General features: G+C 43.9%; 1 protein-coding gene across 2 annotated transcripts in view; it reads right to left on the reverse strand.

Moving 5' to 3' along the window:
* Positions 1-22,511, reverse strand: part of NAT10 (N-acetyltransferase 10) — a 38,814-nt gene extending 16,303 nt beyond the window's left edge. Inside the window, exons 1-11 of one of the 2 annotated variants that reach the window (XM_003412288.4) lie at positions 17,816-22,511; positions 15,648-15,770; positions 15,371-15,462; positions 11,944-12,115; positions 10,082-10,204; positions 9,058-9,119; positions 7,164-7,278; positions 6,960-7,067; positions 3,643-3,776; positions 2,003-2,096; positions 1,774-1,872 (exon numbers count right to left, since the gene is read on the reverse strand). In XM_003412288.4, the coding sequence (XP_003412336.1) occupies positions 1,774-1,872; positions 2,003-2,096; positions 3,643-3,776; positions 6,960-7,067; positions 7,164-7,278; positions 9,058-9,119; positions 10,082-10,204; positions 11,944-12,115; positions 15,371-15,462; positions 15,648-15,755 (1,107 nt within the window). In that variant the 5' untranslated portion in view covers positions 15,756-15,770; positions 17,816-22,511. Of the gene's footprint in view, positions 1-1,773; positions 1,873-2,002; positions 2,097-3,642; positions 3,777-6,959; positions 7,068-7,163; positions 7,279-9,057; positions 9,120-10,081; positions 10,205-11,943; positions 12,167-15,370; positions 15,463-15,647; positions 15,771-17,815 lie in introns of both variants that reach the window. The other variant, XM_023550740.2, reaches the window with a different exon arrangement.
* Between the last annotated feature and the right edge of the window lie 952 nt (positions 22,512-23,463).

Below are 23,463 nucleotides of genomic sequence, written 5' to 3' on the forward strand. Positions count from 1 at the left end.
TATCCTAAAACCAAACAATTCCACTTCCAGAAATATAGAAACAATCTGTAGTATATTTATCTAGTGCTTACAAGTCAATCAACTAGATCTACAAACTTCAATCTGGACAAATCTTGAAAACAAAATTTTGAGTAAAAAAAGGCAAGCTGGAGAAAGGCAAGTATGGTATGTTACCATTTACAGATACATAATTAGTAAGAATATAAACAAATGGATTGGAAGAAACACATCAATCTCAAAATGGCAGCGACCTATGAGAAGAGAGAAGGAATGCGACAGGGTAGGGTACAAGACGGACTTCAACTGCATCTGTGACACTTTAGCTCTTTAAAACAAAAATTAAATGAGTTTTTAAAATATGAAACGAATACAGCAAAATGTCAACATTTCTTAAATCTGAGTGTTGGGTGCCTGGTGTTATACTGGTCTCTGCACCGTGCATTTGAAATATTTTGCTACAAGTAAGATTTTTTAACTGCTTTGCTAGAAGTTGATGCATCAGGGAGGCAGCAGCCTCACTCATTTCTTGAAGCAAGATACATATCCTCAATAGGGCCCCACATCTTGGATACTGATGGGGGAAAAACTAAACAAGCGCCTGACAAAAGCAGCAGAGAGCAGCCGTCTAGGCGAGGCACTGCAGACTTTAATCTAATATTCTTCTGTTTTTCAATCTCCAGCAAGAAGAAAGAGGCCCCAAAGGGACACAAATGGTGCCTCATAAAGTAAGGTCACCTCCTCTCTGTTTAAACTCCAGTCTAGAAACAAAAGGACTCTGGTAATACGAGAGGCCATTTGATTACAAATCCAAGGAGGAGAGAGGGCTGAGCCAGGGCATTTCAGGCAAGTGTTTTCCTTCTTCATTTTGTATATTTTTCTTGCGTTTTAACAGGTCTCCATATTCTCGTTGGCCTCACCCCCACATCTCCTTTCAGCTGAGAAAATCAGGCAAAAGTGGGAAGAAATGTACAGAATGAAGAGATTCTAGAAAGAGACCTTGAAGGAGATTAAAATAAAAAAAAAAAAAAGGAAGATTCTTAAGGTCAAGGGCATAGACATTCAGCATTATTTTTAATTTGGACTCCTTGACAGGCACATCCACATTTAAATTGTGAGGGCAGAAACTGCCAAGTTCCCGTGGCCTACTTCCCACCCAATCCGAATCCAAAAATAATCGATGAACCCACTCCAAGGGCACACAGTTCTCAGTCCCTTCTGCAGGCCTGTCACACTGATGCCTCTTTTACAGATTTAACCAAATGGAGCCTTTGGACAAGTACAGACCGTTCAGGCTTACACAGCACTGGAGATTTACAGAGCTTTCAGCAAAAAAAAGCAAAGCACTGTTTAAAAAGGAAAATGGGCCACTGGCTGAAGCACAAATTCAGAGAATATTTTGCAAAGCTTTTTTTTCTTTTAAATGGCGAGGTTAATGTTCTAGTTATAGACAAACCACTTTAGAACTTTCAGTAACAAAGCAAAACTACAGCTGATGTCAGAACAATGCCTTTTTAAAAAAAAAAAAAAAGCTAATCAGCACACTCACAATCCCACTTATTCGATTTTAGAGGGACAACCTTTTAGCCTGGCTACGTGCATTTCTAGTTTGCTTGAAAGGTTTTCTTTAGGAGAGGCTGAAAATCAGCAAGAGGTCTAAAGGAAACCAACAACACTCTCTAAAGGGCATGAACTTACACGGGACATAACATCTTAGAACCACTTAAATACAGCAGGACGCAGGTCCACACCACAGGGCGGCAGAGCAAGCCTCACCTGAATAGTCTGCCTGTGTTCCCGGAACACGTTCACTCTGATGACTGCTTTGTTAAATTCAGGGTTTAACGACTGAACAATCTCATAATCCAGGTGCTCCTGAAGGGCAGAGAGTCAAAACAATGACAAGCTTTAGAACCTAAATATTAAGAAAAGTAAGAAGGCTCTCTAAAGATTTCACCTGGATTTAAACCCAGCACTGAATCCAAGTAAGATCCTCGTGTCCTACCTGATACTGCAGGGCATCAAATCCTTTAAATACAAATTCAAACAGAGTGTGGAGATTGTCAGGGCTTGGGGAGGTTACAAAGACATTGGAGTACCTACAAAAGAAAAGGAGGATTTTTAAGAAATTAAAAATAAATAAATAAAAGTCTGCTCCCTTCAAGGAGAGCAGTGGGATGCAGGCCCCAAATTCTCATAAAAAGACTAGACTTAATGGTCTGACTGAGACTAGAAGGACCCCGGTGGTCATGGCTTCCAGACCTTCTGTTAGCCCAAGACAGGAACCATTCCCAAAGCCAACTCTTCACACAAGGATTGGACTGGACAATGGGATAGAACAAGATGCTGGTGAAGAGTGAGCTTGTTGGATCAAGTAGACACTTGAGACTATGCTGGCATCTCCTATTTGGAGGGGAGATGAGAGGGCGGAGGGGGTCAGAAGCTGGCGGAATGGACACAAAAAAAGAGTGGAGGGAAGGAGCAGGCTGTCTCATCAGGGGGAGAGCAATTAGAAGTATATAGCAAGGAGTATATAAATTTTTGTATGAAAGACTGACATGATTTGTAAACTTTCACTTAAAGCACAATAAAAATTAAAAAAAAAAAGTCTGCTCCCTTCACACAGGTTAACCTGAGATAATGGCAGGAAATAAAGTCAAGGTATCTTCTGAGGAGAAAAAGTAAAGTAACTCCAGACCTCCCTATATTTTTCTTCCCAAAGAAACATGTTAACAACTTGAAGGCAGCAAGTCCCAGCAATTAGCTTCTGATAACTGTCAAAGCAGATTGCAGAGAGGAGCTGAGGGGAAAACTCCCTCAGTCTGCCCTGCTGGCAGGCTGCTCACCAATCCAGGGCCCTGTTACAAGAGCGACTGCTTCACAGTCATCGCCAGCTATGTCAAGAGGGTTTCAAACCAGGGAGCCAGAGAGCTCAGTGGGTCCGGAGGCCGAGGCCACAGCTCCACGTCCAGACGATCCATGTTAAGTGTAAAGGACTGCTAATGGCTAAGAGGCTAAGTGGTAGCTACTTCACTGGAGTAGCAGAAAGAACAAAGAACACACTCAGCTCTACTTGTGGGGGACCTTGGGTAAGTGACTGGAGCTCCCTGATCCTAGACTGATCCACCTACAAAATGCTCACAGAGCTATTAGGAGCAGCGAGGGAGATAATGCATACAGAAGGAATTACTATATCTACAAAGTTGGAAGCACGTACATTTATCGATAGGTGTGTAAATCTGCCCAGGGCAAAGAACAGAGAGTAACAGCACACTCAAAGGCAGCTTGTGAGAAGAAAACAAGGCCTTCTATATTGATCAAAATGATTAAGATGTCAAATTTGTACTTTTCTCAGTCCACAAAGCTGATCGCATACCTTCTTATCCTCTGAGAGTTTTAACATTTCTTAACCCATTTCTTTGCTTTTGTGTGTGTCTGTGTATGTACACACACATATCTGTGCATACTTAGGGTGGGGTGGGAGAAACAGTGTTGCTGTTTCCAAGTAGGAACCTGAGACCCAGAAAAATCACACAGCGAGCCCAGTCAGTCAGGAACCGTCTTCCAGTCTCCTGACCGCTAGCCCTGCACACTGCCCCCCTCAGAGCCCAGAGTTTCTAAAGGTGGGGAACTGGACCCCCTTACCCAAATGCCACAGCCCCAGCAATGGCCAATCCCAGGGCCGCAGATTTTCCCCTTCCTCGGGCAGCTGTGAGCGCAACGGTACTCCTCAGGGTCTTTTCAGAGATCCCTTCAATGAATTTCAAGATGGCTTTGGCCTATAAAAAAGAGAAACGCTGTTAGGTGAGCCCTGAGAAAGGCTCGTTTCAGCCATTTCTCACCATTTCTCAGCACTGTCGCTGTGGAGAAGTGAGGTTGAGGCCAAGGCTAATTAAAGGAGGCGATTCTTACAGGCCAGGAAGCAGTGGTCAGTATTGGATTTCCCAATCCCCTGGTGATAGCATCTCAATCTCAAGGCTTTAAATACCCATATATGCTGAAAACACCCAAATTTCCATCTCGAGTCCAGGCCTCTTCCCCTGCACACCAGACTTGTATATACATCAACTGCTTTCTGTACATCTCCACATGGATGTCTAACAGATATCGCAAACTCAAACGAATGTCTAATGTTCCCGCAAACCTTCTCCACCTTCCCCATCTCAGTTAACTCTGTTCCACTGCTTAGGCCGAAAGCTCCTGTGTTATCCCCATGCCTCGTTCATCAGCAAATGAGGTTGATACGACCTTCAAAACACACAAAATCCTACCACCATTCCTCACCATCTCCTCCTCTCCCACTTTGGCCAAAGCCACCAGCCTGTCTCGTGTCAGTTATCATGGCAGCCTAATTAGCCTTCCTGCCTCCACTCTTGTTCCCCTACAGTCTATGCCCAATACTACAGTCACGACGATTCTTTAAAAACCAGGCCTGGCGATCCCTCTGGCAGCCGTGCTGAGAAGAGACTACCAGCATAAAACCCTCCACCGGCCCCGTCTCTCGCTACATGGCCTGCACAGCCCTGTGCTGTCTGACCACCATCCTCTCTGCCGCCTCAGCTCCTCCTATCCATCCCCCCACCCCCCCACCCCCTCGCTCTGCTTCAGTCCCATCAGCCTCCTTGCTAGCCCTGGAGCACACGAGGAACACTTCTACCTCAGGCCTACGTGCCTGCTGTTCCTTCCACCTGCAACATCTTCCCTCCCCAGAGAGCCACATGGCTGAGCTCCTCACCTCCTTCAAATTTTTGCTCAAATATCACCTTCGAAGTCAGCCTTCCCTGACTGCTGTCTAAAACAGCAGTGTCTCAGTTTCATCTTGGGACTCTCCTATCCCTCTCTGCTGCTTTCTCCTTTTCTCCACTGTACACACCTCCTTCCACTACACCATGTAATTGACTTGTTCACTTTATTCCCCGCTTGTTTACTGCTGGAGCCTGGTGCCTGGCACCTAGAAGGGAAAGCAAATGCCAGTGGCACCGAGTGAGAGGCTGAGCCACAGTACTGCTCAGGGGCCAAGTTGTGCCCCCTCCTGGGAAGAGGCCTTTGAGACTGGGAAGGCGGCCAGATAGTCCATCCTGGCTTGTTGGGTCCTGAAGAAATTAAGTTGCCCCACTCGCCTAGGCAGTGACAGTCAGAAGACACTGAAGAGATGCAGCCCAGAGCGGATGGAAAGGAAGGAAAGGGAGAAGCTGCAGGAAGCCAGAGTCTCTCCAGATGGAAACACTCAAAGGGATCCAAGTCCTACTTGTCTTAACTTGGCCTTTATGGAACACTGTATTTCACCCTTTTGTTTGTTGCTTAGAGTAGGGAAGTTATAAACTCTGATAAACTATATCTGAAAAAACTCACTGTCACAAAAGGATACCACATATGAACTAAATTTCCTAAAATAAAAAGTCAATACAGAAAAGACAAGCAACCCAAATAAAACATGGGCAGAAGAGCAGATTAGTTCATACACCCAAAAAATACAGATGGCCAACAATTACATGAAAACAGTACCTGGCTCTCTCATATTTAAGGATACATAAAACAACAATGTTATGTTCTCACACTAGATTGGTGAAGGTTTAGAAGTTTAATAGTACCCAGCATTGGCAAGGCTGCAAGGAAAAAGGCATTTTTTTCATGCATTGTTGGCAGTTCCAGACTGGTGGGACACTCACTTTAATGTAGTCACTCTCTGATCCAGCAATTCCTGGACACTTATGCTAGATACACTGCCCAAGTGTCCAGAGATGTACCTGTAAGAACGTCCTAACAGCGCTGTTTGTAACAGCAAAAAAAGCTGGCATCACTCCAAATGTCCGCTAGGGGACCAGTTACACCCTACACAGTGTGGCTTCTTCGCATGTTTAAAAAATATCCATTTATAGGCATAGAAAAAGATTCAGAAGGATAAACAGTAAGCTGTTAATAGTAGTTATCTCCAAGGAGTGAAACTGCCAAGTGGAAACGTCACAGTTTTCCATTTTTTCCTTTTGTACTTACTACTTTTTGTTGTTGTTGTTGTTAAACCACAGGCCATTTATTAGTTTTATAATAATACTACTAGCATTACAGGTTCTTCTCCTCTTCTCTCACCCCTCTCTTCTCTGGTGATGAAGAGAGCCCCAGAAAATAATTTAAAGCAGCCTAGGGACCGCAGCCTGACTACATCGAGAGCTGTGTAGCTGGTGATTATGTTTCCACATGAAACGGGAAACCAGCCTGTTGAGAGTCAGCCCCGAGTGCGACGTGTCACTACAGCTGTTTTCCATCATGAGAGCAGAGCCCCAGAGCCCAGAGGCCTGTGCTACTCATCTGGCTGAAGCTGGACCAGAACCCTGAACACACCTAGCAGCCTCAACAGCCTCTGAGCCGTGCCCAGTCAGGTCCTGCTATGGCCCAGGAACCAGAGAGGCTGAGCTTACCAGCACCTGCCACCTCAGGTGAACACTGAAAGGCATCCTGGAAGCTCCCACCCAGCCTGCTGCTGCTCCCAAAGACCAGGTACTGACCACCACTGAGGGCCCTCATGTGGCCTCACATGGGGACTGGGGCAAGTACAGGAAGCCTCAAAATCTCACTTCTGTAAAAGTCACAATCAACTGGGGTTTAACATGTATCTTTATGTCATCCAAGTTTATCTGAGACTAGGGCATACTAATATATCACTTTCTCTTAGGAAAAACGCTGATGGGGTTCCTCTCCAAAATTAATCCACGTCTCCCTGACCCTCAGCATCCTGAGCTGTTAAGTTGAGGTGGGGTGGAGGTCTTTCCTGGAATTCTGTGAATCCAGACAACACTGAGGAGCCCTGCTATTGCCAGGCAGGCATGAGTGCAAGCAAAAGAAAGGGGCCCTTTCCCCAGGCAGGATCCAAGTCTTGTCTTCACTTGGCTTCTGCTGCTTTCTGCCTGCTGCGTTTTACTTGTGTTGTCAGTACTGGGATGAGGAGTTCTGAACACCACCCTCACCTGGTCTAGGGTCTTGCAGCAGTCCACAAGCACGCCCACAGGCTGGGTGTCCTGCAAACTCTCCTTCAACTCCTTCAGCTCCAGATCAGAGGGCCCGAGACTCTCATCCTACCAGAGAGAAGAGAAAGAGAGGGTTTGCCACAGGAGCATCAACACAGCAAACACAGCCTCCCCCAGATTCCTGGGCCCCTGAGACAGACTCACCGGAGTCTGTGGAGGTAGTGCCTCAATGCTGGCAATGTGGGAGGACAGGGGCAGAATGTTGAGCTGGTCATCGATGACAAGACACTTCTTACAAGAGGCCAGAGACAGAATAAACCTGAGGAGCAAAACCACCGTAATGAGGTGTGGATGAAGGGGGGCAGCAGTGTCTACACAAGAAGGGTGTTTGTTTTTCTTCAAGAAAATCATTTGGCCCCATATGACTAAGAAAGCCAGCATGAGGAGTGAGAGATGACTCAGCCTCCTCTGTAACGAACGTGCTTCATAAAGCAAACAAGAAAACCAAAAACTCCTCACAAGAGACTGATTACAAGCCTTCCTGCTATACACAACCGCCTCAGTTCTCGAAGTCACTTGGCCCTTCCCACATCCTCCCAGGCTCACCCTTTAACACTAAGGTGTCTCATTTTGCTGTTGTTAGCAACCGTTGAGTTGGTTCCAACTCATAGCGACCCTATGTACAACAGAACAAAACACTGCCTGGTGCTGTCTCAGGCCATCCGTATATGGGGAACTCCAAACCCAAGGGCCACCAGTGACATGGGGAAATAAACACACAAATGGATTTACCTTCTATCCCATGGAGAAAAAAACAAGTAAAAGGGAGAAGGGGAGAGGAAAACCCCCTTCGGAAATATAATACAAATGTTCTCACCTGTAGAAAAAGGCGTGTTTGGATGTAAAATTCAAACATCCTCCCACAGCTGCAAAAAAAAGTCTCACCGGCTACTTCCACAGGCTTCTGTTCTATTCAGCAGCACATGGCTTCTCCTTTGGTCTACTCAACCCACTGAGTTAAAGTATCAGATTATTAAAATTAGAAAAAGCTCTAAGGTTCATTGAGATCAGGGTTTCCAAACCTTAGAACTACTGACATTTCGGACCAGATAATTCTTTGTTGTGGAGGAGGAGGCGGCTGTGCTGTAGCATTGCAGGCTGTTTAGCAGCATCTCTGGCCTCTACCCACCAGATGCCACTAGCACCCCCCAGCCCCGGCCCTCCCGCCACTACCCCAGCCATAACAATCAAAATTTCTCCAGACACTGCCACATGTCCCTACGGGGCGAAATCACTCTGGTTGAGAACCACTGATCTAGGCCACAGTTTCTTAAGGTACTGGGGTACTGACTCTGTGGTCAATTAAAACTGGGTAATAGTCAGTTAAACAGGTCTCTGCCTCTGCAATGCTTTTCAGAAGCTACAAGAGGATAATGAAACTCTTCATAAAGGAAAAACAGTAGCAGCGTTTCCTAAAGGTATTTGACTAGAACACCCTTTTGTAACAAGGTCCCTCTTAAAACACTAGTGTTCTGTGAAACACATTTCAGGAAGCAGAGCTTGAAACAAATCCCCCCTTTAAAAGGTAAGCAAGCTAAGAGCAGGGAGGTAAAGCGACTTAGTTAAGGCCTATGAACTAGCCAGCACCAGAACTAAGACAGAAAGATCTAGGTCTCTGGTTCCAACTTTCCACTCCATCTCACCCCTTCCAGCTAGTTTCCCAACTACTGCTGTCAAGAATCCCACCGCTTTGGACTCCTGTACCACCTTCCTCACACAAAAACAAAGCTTTCAGTTGGATCCAAGACGAAAATATTCCTCCCACTATGGCTGATGGCACAGTGATTAAGCACTCGGCTGCTAACCAGGAGGTTGATGGTTCAAACCCACCAGCTGCTCTGCAGGAGACAGATGTGGCAGTCTGTTTCCATAAAGATTTACAGCCTTGGAAGCCCTATGGGGCAGTTCTACCCTGTCCTATAGGGTCGTTAAGAGTCAGAATCAACTCAACGGCAACGAGTTTGGCTTTTTTTTTTTTTTCATGGCTCCCCCACAATTGTAAGGGACTGAGAAGTATGCTACAGACCTAGAGACCTACCGCTCATTAAATCTTCCCACCACATCCTGATGGGCCTCAGTTCTGTATCTTGAATGCACGTCCTAAAAAAGCAAGGCGATACCCGTGAGCATCCAAACAGTGCTAAGGCTCAGGTTACAAACATGAAGATGTTCTGTCAAGCAACCCCGGGAGAAAGGGGATGTCAGAGATGCTGCTGGAAACAAAATCCACTCCTACACACCATGCTGTGCTAACACAGCCAAAAACCATTTGCTGGAACTGGGAGCAGAAACATCCATCGGGGGGAACAGCAGGTGCAGAGGCCCCGAGGTGACAGCAAGCAGGGCGTAACTGAGGAACTTCAAGGAGGCCAGAGTATGAGTGATGGTAGAGGTGGTAGTGACAGGAAGCAGCCACTGAGATGTGAGGAAAGTCCATCTCATCAGATGAATGCAGCTCATCAAACCTTGAGCCCAGTTCTAACGCCACTGCCAAGCGGCTGGGCCATGGGCATGACCCAACACCTGCTTCTCAGAGCACAAATGTGGCAGGGATGATGGAGTCAGCAGACAAGCTCCCCATCAGGGGAGACATGCCGACCTCTAACCATGTCCTCAAAGTGGCCCTTGCTTTGGGAGAAAGCTATTTCTCCCAGAGTCAAAGTTCTCTCTTGCCGAACAGGGAGTGGAACTGCCAAATGTTTCTTCATTATCCATTAAGATGAGGGTCAGCGCAGAAGTTTGCACAGGGTCTCTCTTTTTGCAATAAATGCAATGCAGAACACCATTCTAGAAAATCTAACTGTATAAAAGCTGCATCATATCTGAATCTCACTGGTGTCGGATTTGCAAATGCCTGAATGCAAATGAGAAATTCAGATTGTAGGCAGGCTTGGTGCCACCGATACTCATCTGCAGTGACTTTATGATTACCTGCAGTCAGTGAGCTCCAAGTCCAGAGACTGTACTGACTGCCCAACAGCAGTTCTTACAAGAAAGTGGCCTGCCACAAAAACACACATTGATTTGAACCTCCACAGTTAACTTAAAAAACAGACACTTACCATGGTCATCGTGTACAACTGCCTGAGTGAATTCATGGTCCGCAGGAGGATGACCACCAGCCCACCGCCTTCTACTGTTTCTACAGTCCTGGCCAGCAAGTTTGGAGTTAAGGCTTCAAAGTCCTAGAAAACGGAGGCCTTAGAAAGGGCTGGTCATGCAAATGGTACCCCCCAGGGACATCAAAACAAGGACATGATGATAAAGTAAAAAGAGGGCTTCAGTGCACAAAAGAAGACCACGTCTTCTCACCCGCCAACTGACCAGGACACACAGAAAACACATTCATGGCCCTTAGTCAGGGGCACTACAGAAGACAGCCTAGCCCTTGAGTACAGGTGTGCCTGGTTTTATATGTCAAAAATGTTTCTACTCAACTCCGATAAAATCCTACTTGGAAACAAGTCCTCCAAGTCCATCATGGACTCAACACTTGAATTTCAGATACATCCCACGTGCATTTTCTGACATGTGCATAGATCTACCATGTTTGACAAAACTATACCACATGTGGGAGCAACTGCTTAAAGGAGCCCATCACTGAGGTAACAGCTAAGGGCAATGAGTAAATACTTCCCACCAATCAGTGATCACACCACGTTTCCCTGGATGAAAATGAGGAGGCAAATATTCTCTTTCCTGGCCTGGGGGGCGCGGTGTGCAAGCCAGCACTGTACCAGACAACTCAGGAATAAAACACTGGAACTTCTAGTCATAATTTACCCCCTCATTTCTTAATTTGTATTTTGCAAAGGTATGTTTTATAATTTACATAATCATGAATACATTAGTACATATATACAACACACACAAAAAAAATTTTAGGGTTTATCTTTAATTTTTTTGGTCTTTTTTGTGGAGGGTTAGGTGTCAAAGTAGGAGCCCTAGTGGTACAACGGCTAAATGCTCAACTGCTAACCAAAAGTTTGGTGTTTAAACCCACCTAGCAGTTGCAGACCTGGCAACCTGCTCCCATAAAGATAACAAGCTAGAAAACCCAATGGGGCAGTTCTGTTCTGTCACATGGGGTCACTGTGAGTCAAAGATGGACTCAAAGCCACCTAACAACAAAAGGTGTCAAAGAATAAAACAAATGCGACCAGAGCTGAAAACAAGGACTAATGCAAAGCTTCCTCAGTTAACTTGCCAGGCCAGAGAATACTTACCAGTGTATGTACTCTTAAGGACAAGAAAGTGAGTGTGGGGGAGTGGGAATGCCCTAACAGTTATGCTAATGAAGCACTCTGGATAGGCCATTTGCATCCACAGGTGTGTACCCAGTTGATTAAAACAAATTCCACTGCTCATTGGTCAGGAGTCTTTGGTTAGGTCCAGTAAGGGTCTGGGGTCCTAGGGTCACTTAAAGCTCAGTCCCTGCTTTATCAACTTCAGCTGGCTAGAACCAGTTCTGATAAAACTTACACCATGTTTAGTATCTCCAGGAAAAAGCCCTGGTGGTACAGTGGTTAAGCTCAGCTGCCTAACCGAAAGGTCGGTGGTTCAAACCCACCAGCCGCTCTGCAGGAGAAAGATGTAGCAGTCTGTTCCCATAAAGATTTACAGCCTCAGAAACCCCGTGGGGCAGTTCTACTCTGTCTTATAGGGTCACTATGAGCCAGAATTGGCTCAGCAAGAGTGGGTCTGGTTTTGGTTTTCAGTATCTCCAGACAAGTGCTGCCTTAAATACAATGTTTTGCTTTCATATAGAAGTAAGTGATCAAGTATCCTTTGGAAAAGTAGCCAAGTCTTCCATTAATAATGCTGGGGACGGGGATGTGCAACCTTTCACCTTCCTGTACCACCTGTACCACCTGAGTGTTCTGGGTCCACCTGCTGGTCCCACAGGCTGAAGGAGGTCACCCACCTGGAGGACACACATGCCAAAGGTATTGCCCAGGATCTTGTGGGTCTCGTTGTAGTAGCAGTAGCGAATGTTTGTGGCTGCTACAAAGAGTTCGAAGGGGTCATCTTGCTTTATGCTCAGTGTCCCATTCTTTATTTTCTTCTGCAGCTGTCGCATCCTTTTCTTCCGGTGGCTGCAATCATCCCCATCCCATAAGAGCCAGTTAGCCAGAGGGGCTGGAGAGCTGGGGACAGGGTAAAGCCTCAATGATCACCCAAATAGACCTTCAGAGCTAGTGGGGAACTTGGAAACTGTGAGGCCAATTCCCTCACATGAAAGCTGAAGAGATATTACAGCAGAAAGGTTACTAAGATGGGCTTCAGAGTGAACAGTGACGTGTCTGTGTGTAAACTCTACTGTTATGCTCTGTGACCTTGGGCAAATGTTTCACTTTAAAAGAGGAGCAATGGGAGTATCTAAACCTCACAGCATTTGGCCAGAGCCACAGCTTGAAACCAAACCTAGGTAGCCTTGTTTCCTGACTCTCAAGCCAGTGCTTCCACTACACCATGCTGCTCCCCAGAGGGCTTGGGAAAAGCAGAGAGATGATGGAGTCCTTTAAGAATGAAGATCTTTTCTGAATACATTCATCTCTTTCCTGACTCAGACTGTGGAAGTAAGTCCTCAAGGGCAGTTCTGACCTTGATAGCACTGACAGAAGATACAAGTCTGCAAAGGAATTGGTGAGCCTCTCAGAAATCCCTGAAGGTTTTATTTCGATTTTTCTCTTAAAAACCCTGAATCTCCAACTGTTATTTACCTTTTTCTTTTACAGGAGGAGAGAATAAGAGTGCTCTAGAATTAAGGATTATCGCTGATCAGAACTTTACCATAATTTTCTAACTTAATAGCCAGAACCAAGGCTCTGCACACCCTGGGCCTTCACTTCTTCATCTGTGAACCAAGGCAGTCAGTGAATTCATCTCTACCATCCCTTCTGGCTCGCACCTGAAGTCCATGACTTAGAAGGCAGCATCAGCTTTACCACGATGCACTGCCAGCTCAAGGACCTGACAGTAATGGGGTGGGAAGGCCCCAACAGAAGAGACCCTTCAAAGTAAAATCAGCGGGTTAAATTCGAAAGGCAAGTCTGCCCAGGGAACTGTGAACTGCCTACTTCTGCACCCATCTCACATTTACCAAGGGGTCACTAGTGAGAATCAGAAGCCTGAGGAGCATTAAATTCTGTCAACAAGCGAGAGGCATTATTCTCCATTTATAGTAAAGGTGCTCGCGTGCCCAAGTTGGAAAGACTACATACCACAAAAAAACAAATTATGTTTTAAAACTATGTATCAGTGATAGACACAGAAATGCTAACAGTGCCTGGGTGCTGAGATTACAGGTTATTTTATTTTCATCTTTGTGATTTTTCTGTATTTTTCATATTTTCTACAATGTGACATTTATATTTGTTTTACAGAAAAATTATTTACTCAAAATCTGGTTTATTTTAGGCAGAGTCAGATTTCTTTCAAGCTGGAGGATAGGCACTAGCCAAGTTCAGCCTTTAGTGCCAATTAAAATCAAAATAATTTTAGAGTCTGTTAACAACAAACTCAAATCAACACATATGAACTGAGTTATCTACTATAAACATGTTAGAGCATTTGAAAGTATAGAAACAAAAGGACAAGCAGGAGAGGCCTCCTAACTAATGGAGCTTACCACCTGGGCATAAAAGCCCAGTATAGAGGCAACTACATCCCAAGGCAGAGTGTCACCAGCATCATATGAGGAGGGCAAGTACAAAAGAGGGTACAGGAGCCATCAGGTATGACTGAGGGGCCTAGGAAAAGCTTCCTAGGGGAGGCAGGCCCTGAAAATTGGGGAGGATTTCAGTAGGGAACACAGAGAGGAGAAAGGGGCATTCCAAGCAGAGTAGACAGCAAGAGCTAAGACACAGAGTTGAGCCAGAGCACAGGGTCTGAAGCTCTAAGGTGGCAATTCCAGGATGTGAAACGGAGAAGACGATAAAAGAAGAGATGAGGAATGCATATTTAAGGTGTGTTAAATATGGGCAACTGACTAGTCACAAAGGGAGTACAGAAGCTGGGAGAGCAATCAGAGCAGGAGACAGACACACATTTGGGAATAAAGGAGGGTGAAGAGGGCCACAGCTAAGTTTAGGGACAGAGATAAGATCGAGGGAAAGAGAAGAACTTGGAAAGGTGGTCTGATCGTCACAGAGGTCAAGAAAGAAGACTGTTTCTGAGGTGGACACATGGTGAGTTACAACTCAAGGACTAGCACTAGCCCCCGTCCCACCCAAAACTCCTCATACAGGGTTGTAGGTAGAGATACCAGGTCCTTTCATTGAGAATCTGGAAGAAAGCCAATTTCCAGATGTTGGGGCCTGTCAGATGTAAAACTCAAGTGCTGTTTCTGCCATGGGGACAACAGAAAACAGCCTGTCTGCAGTGAGAAAGAATGGAGCAGATATGTAAAGAGAAGCAGAGATGACAGACTAAGAACTGGGAACATCAGCAAGCACTCTGGCTCTAAATCACCTGAGGTGGAGGTGAAATTATACTCTTTTGGGTTTCATGGACTATTCCCTATATACTTCAGTAAACTTCCTTTGCGCCTAAGCGTGTTTGTGTTGGAGGTCTGATACTTACAACCAAAAGTCTTGATTACTACAACTTCAAAAAATGAGACAATAGCCAGCTGTCACAGACAGCAGTGAACTGTTAGAGGAAGAAGACAGGAGACAAGTTTTTGCATCAGGCACCACTCGAAGAGCACAGCTTGATCACAGTGGTAGAAGCAGAAGGCAGACAGTAACAGGAGTGGCTAGGAAGTGTAAAAGGCTTCTGTCTTAAGGTGTTTAGCAACAAAAATGAGAAAATACTAGCCTGAGGACAAGGCTGGATATGCAGCTAATCATTTCGAGAATGGGGAAAGCTGAGGCATGCTTATATGAAAAAGAAAAAAGTTAAAAAGGTGTATAGAGTGGTCAGAAGAAAGAAGATAGAAGTCTGAGAGGTGAGAGAAGAGATCCAGAGTAGATAAAGGGGTATGTTTCAGACATGGGGAGGCAAATCCTTCTCAGACAAAAAAAAAAGGGAAGAATGAAAACAGAGTAGGGAAAGGCAATTGAAAGAATTCGCATAACATGGGCTTGGTCAGCTTAGACAAGTAGAAAGCAAAACTGTGTGCAGAGAACATGGCAATGGGCTGGGGACCCAAAGAGCAGGAAAATGATGTGAAACTTACTGCCAAGAATAAAGAAGGGATGTCAGTTCTATTTATTTCTCCATTTGGAAGTGTCCTCAGAGACAGCACCTCCACTAATGATCCCTAAAAAACCATCAAGGAATCATTTCCTGGCACTTAACAGGCAGGAATTTTAAGCGGGGTAAGACACACAAAGGGCCAAGCTTACCTGCTAAACCCCAGCTCTTTCTTATAACACCACAGTACTGAGGGACGAGCCTTCACAGTTGCTTTGGACAACATGTGATGGAGTATCACCACCTGCCAAAGAAAGAAGTTACAGAATCTCAGAACCAAAAGAGAGTATTCATCATTTCCAAAAAACAAAGGAAGGTTCCCATTAGGCATTTTACTTAAAGAAAACCAGCTCAAGGGGCCTTAATGTCACTATAGGCTGAAACCCCAGAGGGACACAAAGTAACACAGGTGTGTTTACCAAGTCTTACCTGATCCTTTCCTCGATCCCCGACTACAACAAAAAGAGACCTCTGCCGCTCAGCTACCCCATTCTCAATGAGAATCCGGATTCGGTTATCTACCTTCTTCCGATGCATGGCGAAAGGCTGTCACTAAAACGGACAGAATGGAAACACAAATGGATGTGAACGCCAGATTCTGGATTAGGAACGTTAACTGGCTTCCTCCTATGGGGCTCAGGGGCTGTGCTAGGCATATGTATAAGTTTCATCTTACTTAATTCTCAAAACAGTGGCATAGGGAAGAAATCAGCCTCACGTTGAAAATTAGGAAACTGAGGTTTGGGAGGTGAAGAAAACACTTCTTCAGCCTAGGAAGTCAGCAGGGAAACTGGAATTCACAACTCTACTGAGAAGTTAAAAAAATCGGAAACTTAAACATCAAAAAATATGTATATGTAGGAGAACGACTTAAATGTATAATGGTATATCCATGAAATAATAACGGGCAGTTATTCCAAAAACTACCTAAAAATATTATATAGATGCTTAGAGAAAACAACACAGCAAGAGAAAGTATGATACTTTTTTTTTTATATACATATATATACAATATACAGAGAAAAAAAAAACTGGATAAAAATGCCACAATGTTGTTATTTCCAGATGGTGGGATTGCAAGTGATTTTTATTTGTTCTTTTAGTTTTTTAATTCATGTTATTAACAAAATTAGGAGAAAAAAAGCAAAGACTATTTCTGTGATGAAATGTGTTTCATTGTTTCTTCAAGAGAGGGAAAACCTAATAAAGACTCATACAAACAAATCTCTAAAGTTAAGTGATTATACAAAAAAAAAAAACTGCACAATTACTATAATAAGTACACCAAAGAGACATCAAGAAATCAATTCTATTACTGCAATATAAAGGTAAACATAATACACTTCTTAAAACTTACAATTCCTGCTGCATTCTAAGTGTTGTTGGGTACCACTGAGTCAATTCCAACTCATAGCAACCCCATGTGACAGAGCAGAACTGCCCCATAGGGTTTTCTAGGCTGTAATCTTTATGAGAGCAGAGGTCTTTCTGCTGAGGAGCTGCTGGGTGGGTTTGAACTGCCAACTTTTCAGTTAGCAGTTGACCACTTAACCTAAACCTTAACCTTAACCATACCTTAAGTGTCCCCTGTAGCCTCCCAATCCAAGTATAAATCTTTAGCAGCTCTGTCTTTACTAGAAAACACTATGTCACCATCAACAGTCCCTGCTTTATCAGGAAAGATTCAAGTATAAAGAATTCAAGTATCACAAGGCAGACAAGTGATGGAGACAGAATCACACTCAGGTATGCCTGACTTCAAAGCCCGAGCTCTTTCCTGTTCACCACCTTGTCCTGCTTGGAGATCTTGTGTTGAGGGCCACAAAAAGATTCCACAAAACTCAGTCAACACCTCATTACAGAGGACTGCTTTTTGCTCTAGTTGCTGTGCTTCAGAAGCAGTACCAGATAAGGTCCTTAGCTTCAAGGTACTTTCATTCTCCTTGGAGGAGGTATTTAAGAGAAAGAGATGAGAGACAACTGAAGACACATAAAATAAGATGTAAAAATAATAGCTACAGCCAGCGGTCTGATGAAGGAGAGATTAGTGTGGATGGAGTTGCCATGGAAGGCTTAATGGACAAGGAGGGCCTTGAAGTAGAGGAACGATGATTATTTCTCCTTCACTCATCTATCGTTTAACAAATACAGATGACACACCAGTCTAGAAGTACTAGTAAACAATCTTGAATGTGACTACTGAAAAAATGATATAAAGAACAAGCAGAGTAGCAAAGGGCGCGAAATCAACAGACCGCCTCAGTTCAACGCCCAGCGCTGCAACTAGGAACTGTTGGAACGCTCCGCGGAGGGCGAAGTGCTGTCACCCACCTACCTCGCTCCTCCAGCTAATGATCCCTTAAGGATAGGATTCTAGCAGCGCTGCCTCCCCACCCCCACCCTCGAGCGACAATCAGCCCGCCCGAGAGTGGCTACACTTTGGGGAAGAAGGGATCCTGTCATCTGGAAGCGCCCGATGGTCGGCGTTGGCCGGTGCTCGGATACAGGCTTCGTCCTCGGGACGGTTCTCTCCCGGCTGCGGGAGGACACGGACGCCGACCTCGGCACCCCTCCCCAACCTTCCCGTGATGGGGTACCTGAGGCTGCAGCCCAGAGGATCCTAGTCAGCGGCGAAGCGGAAGCACGTGAGAGCAGTGCAGCCCCAGAAGTGAGGAGGGTTAGCGGATGCCCGGCCGCCTGCTCTCGGATGTCAAGAGCGACGAACATTCAGCTCAGGCGTTGGAAGGCAGTAAAAGCACGCGAGGTAACACGCGGAGAGCGAAAGGGACCTTCCTCGAACCCTGTCGCAGAGTGATGACGTCAGAAACCAGCGAGACGCTGCTGCCACTCAACTCCCGCTTTGCAGTTTGGGCCACTTCTCGCGATAGCTGTGGTGCCGAGGCAACTTGTGTCTTTAGTGTGTCATTCCTAACTAAACCAAAAAAAATCTGATGCTGTCGAGTGATTCTGATTCATAGAGACACTATAGGGCCGAGTAGAACCGCCCCATGGGTTTCCTAAGCTAATCTTTACAGAAGCAAACCGCCACATCTTTCTCCCACGGGGCGGCTGATGGGTTCAAGTCTCCAACCTTTCCGTTAGCGGCCAAGAGCTTTAACCACTGTACCACCATGGCGCCTTATACCCTAGCTACTAAGGGCAAAACACAGATGTGAAATTTAGATTTATCTTCCGCATCCCAAAGCATGTCGTTGTGCTGGGGCTAGTGTGGGTGTCCTGACACGGTTGGGTGCAGCACCCGCTTCTTGTGACCCAGGGTTTCACTGTTAACCTCATTGTGCGAGACGACTGGCTCCAAGAATATGTGCACCATTTTTTGATCCCCTTATTTCACCTCCCATTGTGACGTGAGATACGGAAACTCATTGATTTCACCTGATCCTCCCTCTACCCCGCAATATTGACACCTTGTGGAACCGTCTGGAATTCCGTAGTTTTCCATCCATTACAGCTGCTATACTTTGCGCGCTTTCCTTAGAACTCAAACTGGCCCTCAAATGACGCGATTCCTCTGAAAGCCAGCTCTGGGGGTATTCCGTTGTACAATTACTTTCCCCAGGCAAACTCGTTGAAGCCCTTGACTCAAAGTGCCTCCAACACATATTCTGTACTTTTACATTTTTGTCTTCGTCAGATTACTCAACTTCAGTTACACATATCCAACTGCTTGGATACTTCAAACTCATAATGTACAAATAAATTCATTATTCCCCCTCATCCCTGTAAACCCCTTCCCCAACCACCCACACCCCTAACTCTTCATGTATTTGTGGCCACCACTCATCTAGTCCAACTCCGTTATCAAACTCTTTTCTAATCAATTGTCAGTATGCCAGATACTATTTTGTCCACGAGATAGTGACCAAAAGTACTAGGTTTACATGGTCCTACTTTTAAATGCTATTAACCAAGTACCAAGTAAAATGTGAGATTCTGTAGAGGGGCAAGAAAGGCCCCCAAGATGGTGACAATGGAGCAAAAGACCTCAATGAATAAAGAAGGAGCCCCAAGAATATTTGAGTGAAAAGCCTTCAAGGCTTAACAGACATATGACAAAGGCCAAGATGGGAAAAATCTTAACAATGCAGCCAGTGCGGCCACAGTCCAGTGAGCAAAAGGGAAAAGGGCAGAAAATTAGGCCACATAATACAAGGCTTTCTTGAACACAGATCGAGAACTTATTCTAGATTTGATGGAAAACCACTGGCGTTCAGGGAGCAGGTGTGACAAGACCTAATTAGCCCTCTTTTAAAAAGCTTGCTCTGGCTGTGGTATAAAAACTACACTACAGAAGGGTAAAAGTAGGAGCAGGGAGAACCAGAACCATTTTAAGTTATTGCAGTTATCTGTTCTAGGATGGTAATGCTGTCTGGCAGTCACAAGTGCTACATGACACCCCATGTATTTTAAAGGTAGAACCATGTGCTTTTGATGGCGGATTAGATACAGGGTATGAGAAAATCAGTTTCAATCTGAAATCCTCGAACATTCTGATCAAGATGTTGACTCTGGAGTTCAGGGCCTAGAAATATTTAGAAGTTGCTAAAATGCTAATGAATTCAAAGCCATGGGATTGGATGACATCACCTAGACAAGTCTGACAACCCAGACGTTAAGAATTCAAAGGATAATGAGCAGTGGCCAGGTTTGAGGCAATTTGTAGAATCCATTCACCCCACCCTACCCATTTGTGTTATAAGCATCTCACATGGGCTTCACTGCAACAGCCTCCCTACAACTCCTACCCATACACTCAGTTCTCAACACTACACCATGTTTTTTAACGGCAATTTTATTAGGTAACCCATCAACTTCCCACCCGCCACAGCTTAAAAACCTTCGTTTCCAATTGTTAAGCGACAAAACTTAACATGGAATGTAAAACATAAAGCCCTGATTGCAGGCCTTACCTGTTTCTCCAGCCTGTTTATAATCTTTACTTTCTTTCCACTTGGGCCAAGTAGCCTTCCCAGTCACTGGAGGTAAGCCTTGGGACATGTTCTTCTCTTCCCCTCTTTGCTTAGTTTATTACATTTCTCCTTCAAGTCTTAGCTCAATTATCCCTTTCGACCAAGTCTTTCCTGATCATTTTAACATTGTGGTCTGTAATGTCATGGCCTTCACATTTATCATAAACCATTTTTTGTGTCACCAGTATCTCTGAGCAGGAACCACCGTGATTTTGTCCACTCAATGTCTAGCACTGAGCCTGACTGGCAAATAGATAGCCAAAATTGTTTAAGTCTTAGTGGTTCATTACAAAAGTTCCCGAATATAAACACTAGAAAGAAAACCAGTACTTAGAAAAAAGGAATATACTAAAAACTTGACCACATCAGGGACAAATCCCTGATCTTTCACAGCCTACACTCAAAAAGCAGGCTGCTACGTGGACTGGATTGGGCTTCAGAACAGTTTAAGAAGATATTAAAATCCTGACTGAGAGAATGTAGTAGGAGCCTAACTTTCTCTTGAGACTAGGCTACCAAACAGATTTCTTTAATCCTTTTCTTCCCCCCTCAAAAGTAATATTACTTCTTAAGACATTTGCTGGTTGGTTGGTATACACAATTGAAACAGCTCTCTCTCAAGGACAATAAGGAATCAGATTTTAACATGATTTAATGTAATGCGCGAGTCCTGGTGGTGCAGTGGTTAACAGCTCGGTGGCTAACCAAAAGGTCGGCAGTTTGAATCTACCGGACGCTCTTTGGGAACAGTATGAGGCTGTTCTACTCTGTCCTATGGGGTTGCTAGGAGTTGGAATCAACTTGATGGCCAACAGGTTTGGTTTTATATGGGGGGTTTAATCTAATGTGATTTAAAACATTGACTAGTTTTTTCCAATACTTCTGCAGAATTCAAAATGTGAAAAGACACAGAGATGAGTCTTAACAACTTAAAATCATTTTCCTAAGCTTTCTTTCCTTTTCCATTCTATAGAAGGGAAAAGCTCAAGGGCAATACTGATTCTTTACAATTTATAGTTTTTAAAACAAAGTGCTTAGTAAGAACTCAAGTGGCATGTGGATCAGGAGCTTAAAGATGAAGTAAAAGGTTTGAAGTTAGTGCTTACCTGCATCCCATTTTCCCTAATACTGATATGTTCTTGAAAAAATAGTAAACAATCCAAAAAATGTTAAGACACTTAGGAGGCCACCTGCTCCACTACCTTCTACATTTTATGAATTGGTTGTCAACTGCATCTCAGTTAATAAGCCTTCTGAGAAGCAGCCCACATTCTCTTGTCTCCTCTAAATGGGAAAAGTCTCCATGCAAAAGAGCTGCATGTGTAAGAAGACAAAAGAACTATATATGCTAATACATTTTAAGGGTATTTAGTTTAATAACAAGATATATTAACTGGAAAAAAAAACTTATATTCTTAGGAATATTAAACAAAAACCAAACCCATTGCCTTCAAGTCGATTCCAATTCATAGCGACTCTACAGGACACAGTAGGACTCCTCCAGAGTTTCCAAGGAGTGCCAGGTGGGTCCGAACTGCCAACCTTTTGGTTAGCAGCTGTAGCTCTTAACCACTACGCCACCAAGGTTTAGGATCTGGAAATAAAACTGTCCTAACCAAGATAAATGATGACGTCCTATCCTAAATTTTAAAAAAGAAATTCATTACCCATGTGAGATGATTGATACTGTGCATCTATAAAAGTCTTCTGTATGGGGAGTCTTACTACAAGAAGAAGCTACACAGACATGTGTGACAATTACTCCCTTACAATTCTGCTAAAATATGTATTTGATCAAACAAAGGCTCTCTGCATCTAGGATGAGCACTCACATATTATAAAGGACACTTAATACCAAGACTCACATCTTGATGAGATAAAAAGTTCTCTGCTCCATAATGAGGCACTTCTTTAAAAAATATAGTCTGAATTGAGACATAAAAGCTTTACATTTAGACTATGATGACAGAATGCAAAAAAAGTATACTATTTGAAAAAGAACACTTCTTTTAAAAATTCACATAGAAATAAATCAATTAGCTACTAAACTTTTACACATTCACATCTTCACTAAGGTACAGAAGTTTGAAAGCTGAAAGGAATTTCTTCCCATCCCACCTCGAAACTGATTCATAAAGAACGTCACTATATGAAGAACTTATTTACTTCAACTTTGTAATGTTAAATGTAATTATTTTCTACACAGACAATTAGCATAACATCAACTAGAGATTACCTACTAAACTACAAATATTTTATCCGCTCCCCTAAAATACAGCTAATACATGGTTGTGGTACATCCCAGGCAGATGTCATATAAAGCACGCAAGAGGAGGTGCTAGCAAAAGAAATACTCATTTACAAAAGTAAACAGAAAACCCTTCCAATATGATGTACCACAACCACACAAGAAAAGTCAAGAACTCATTTTATTTTAAAATAAACATTGAAAGATCTGCCCCCAACTCCCCTACAAAACTTTTGAATGTGGAACGTTCAACAGCCTATCATTTTAATAGGGTATAAAACCAGCAGAAACTCCAGCAGTCTAATGGTGAGTATATGAGAATAGTTTTGTCTTTTTAAAGAAGCTAGAAATGGAAAACCATTCCATGCTCATGGACTGAAAGACAACAATACTACCAAAAAATCTACAGATATAATGAAATCCTGATCCAAATCCCAACAACATCCTCTAATTGGAAAAACTAATCTCCAATTTTATATGGAAAGGGAGGAGGCCTTGAATAGCTAAAGCAACACTGAAGAACGAAGTAGGAGGCCTCACACTTCCAGAACTCAAAATTTACAGCCAAGGTAATCAGAACAGCCTGGTACTGTTTCCACGACAGACACACAGACCAAGAGAAGAGAAATGAGAACCCAGAAGTAAATTCACTCATCTATTGGTAGCTGATCTTCAACAAAGGGTCAAAGTCTTTTTAACAGGGGAAGAACAGCCTCTTCAACAAATGGTGCTGGCAAAGCTGGATACCCATATGCAGAAAAATGAATCAGGGTCCACACCTCACATCATGCACAAAAACTAAGTCAAAATAGATTAAAGACCTAAATGTTAAAGCTAAAACTGTTCAAAGTTCCTGGAAGATAACAGGGTCAAAGCTAAGAGACCTACTTTTCAGCATAGTTTATCAAACAAAACTAAAAATGCACAAATGACAGAAAATAAATTAGGTAATTGTGACCTCCTAAAAATTAAATATTTATGTTCATCAAAAGGCTTTACCAAGAGT

This window comes from Loxodonta africana, chromosome 7 (assembly GCF_030014295.1).
Source record: "Loxodonta africana isolate mLoxAfr1 chromosome 7, mLoxAfr1.hap2, whole genome shotgun sequence".
NCBI classification, from domain to species: domain Eukaryota; kingdom Metazoa; phylum Chordata; class Mammalia; order Proboscidea; family Elephantidae; genus Loxodonta; species Loxodonta africana.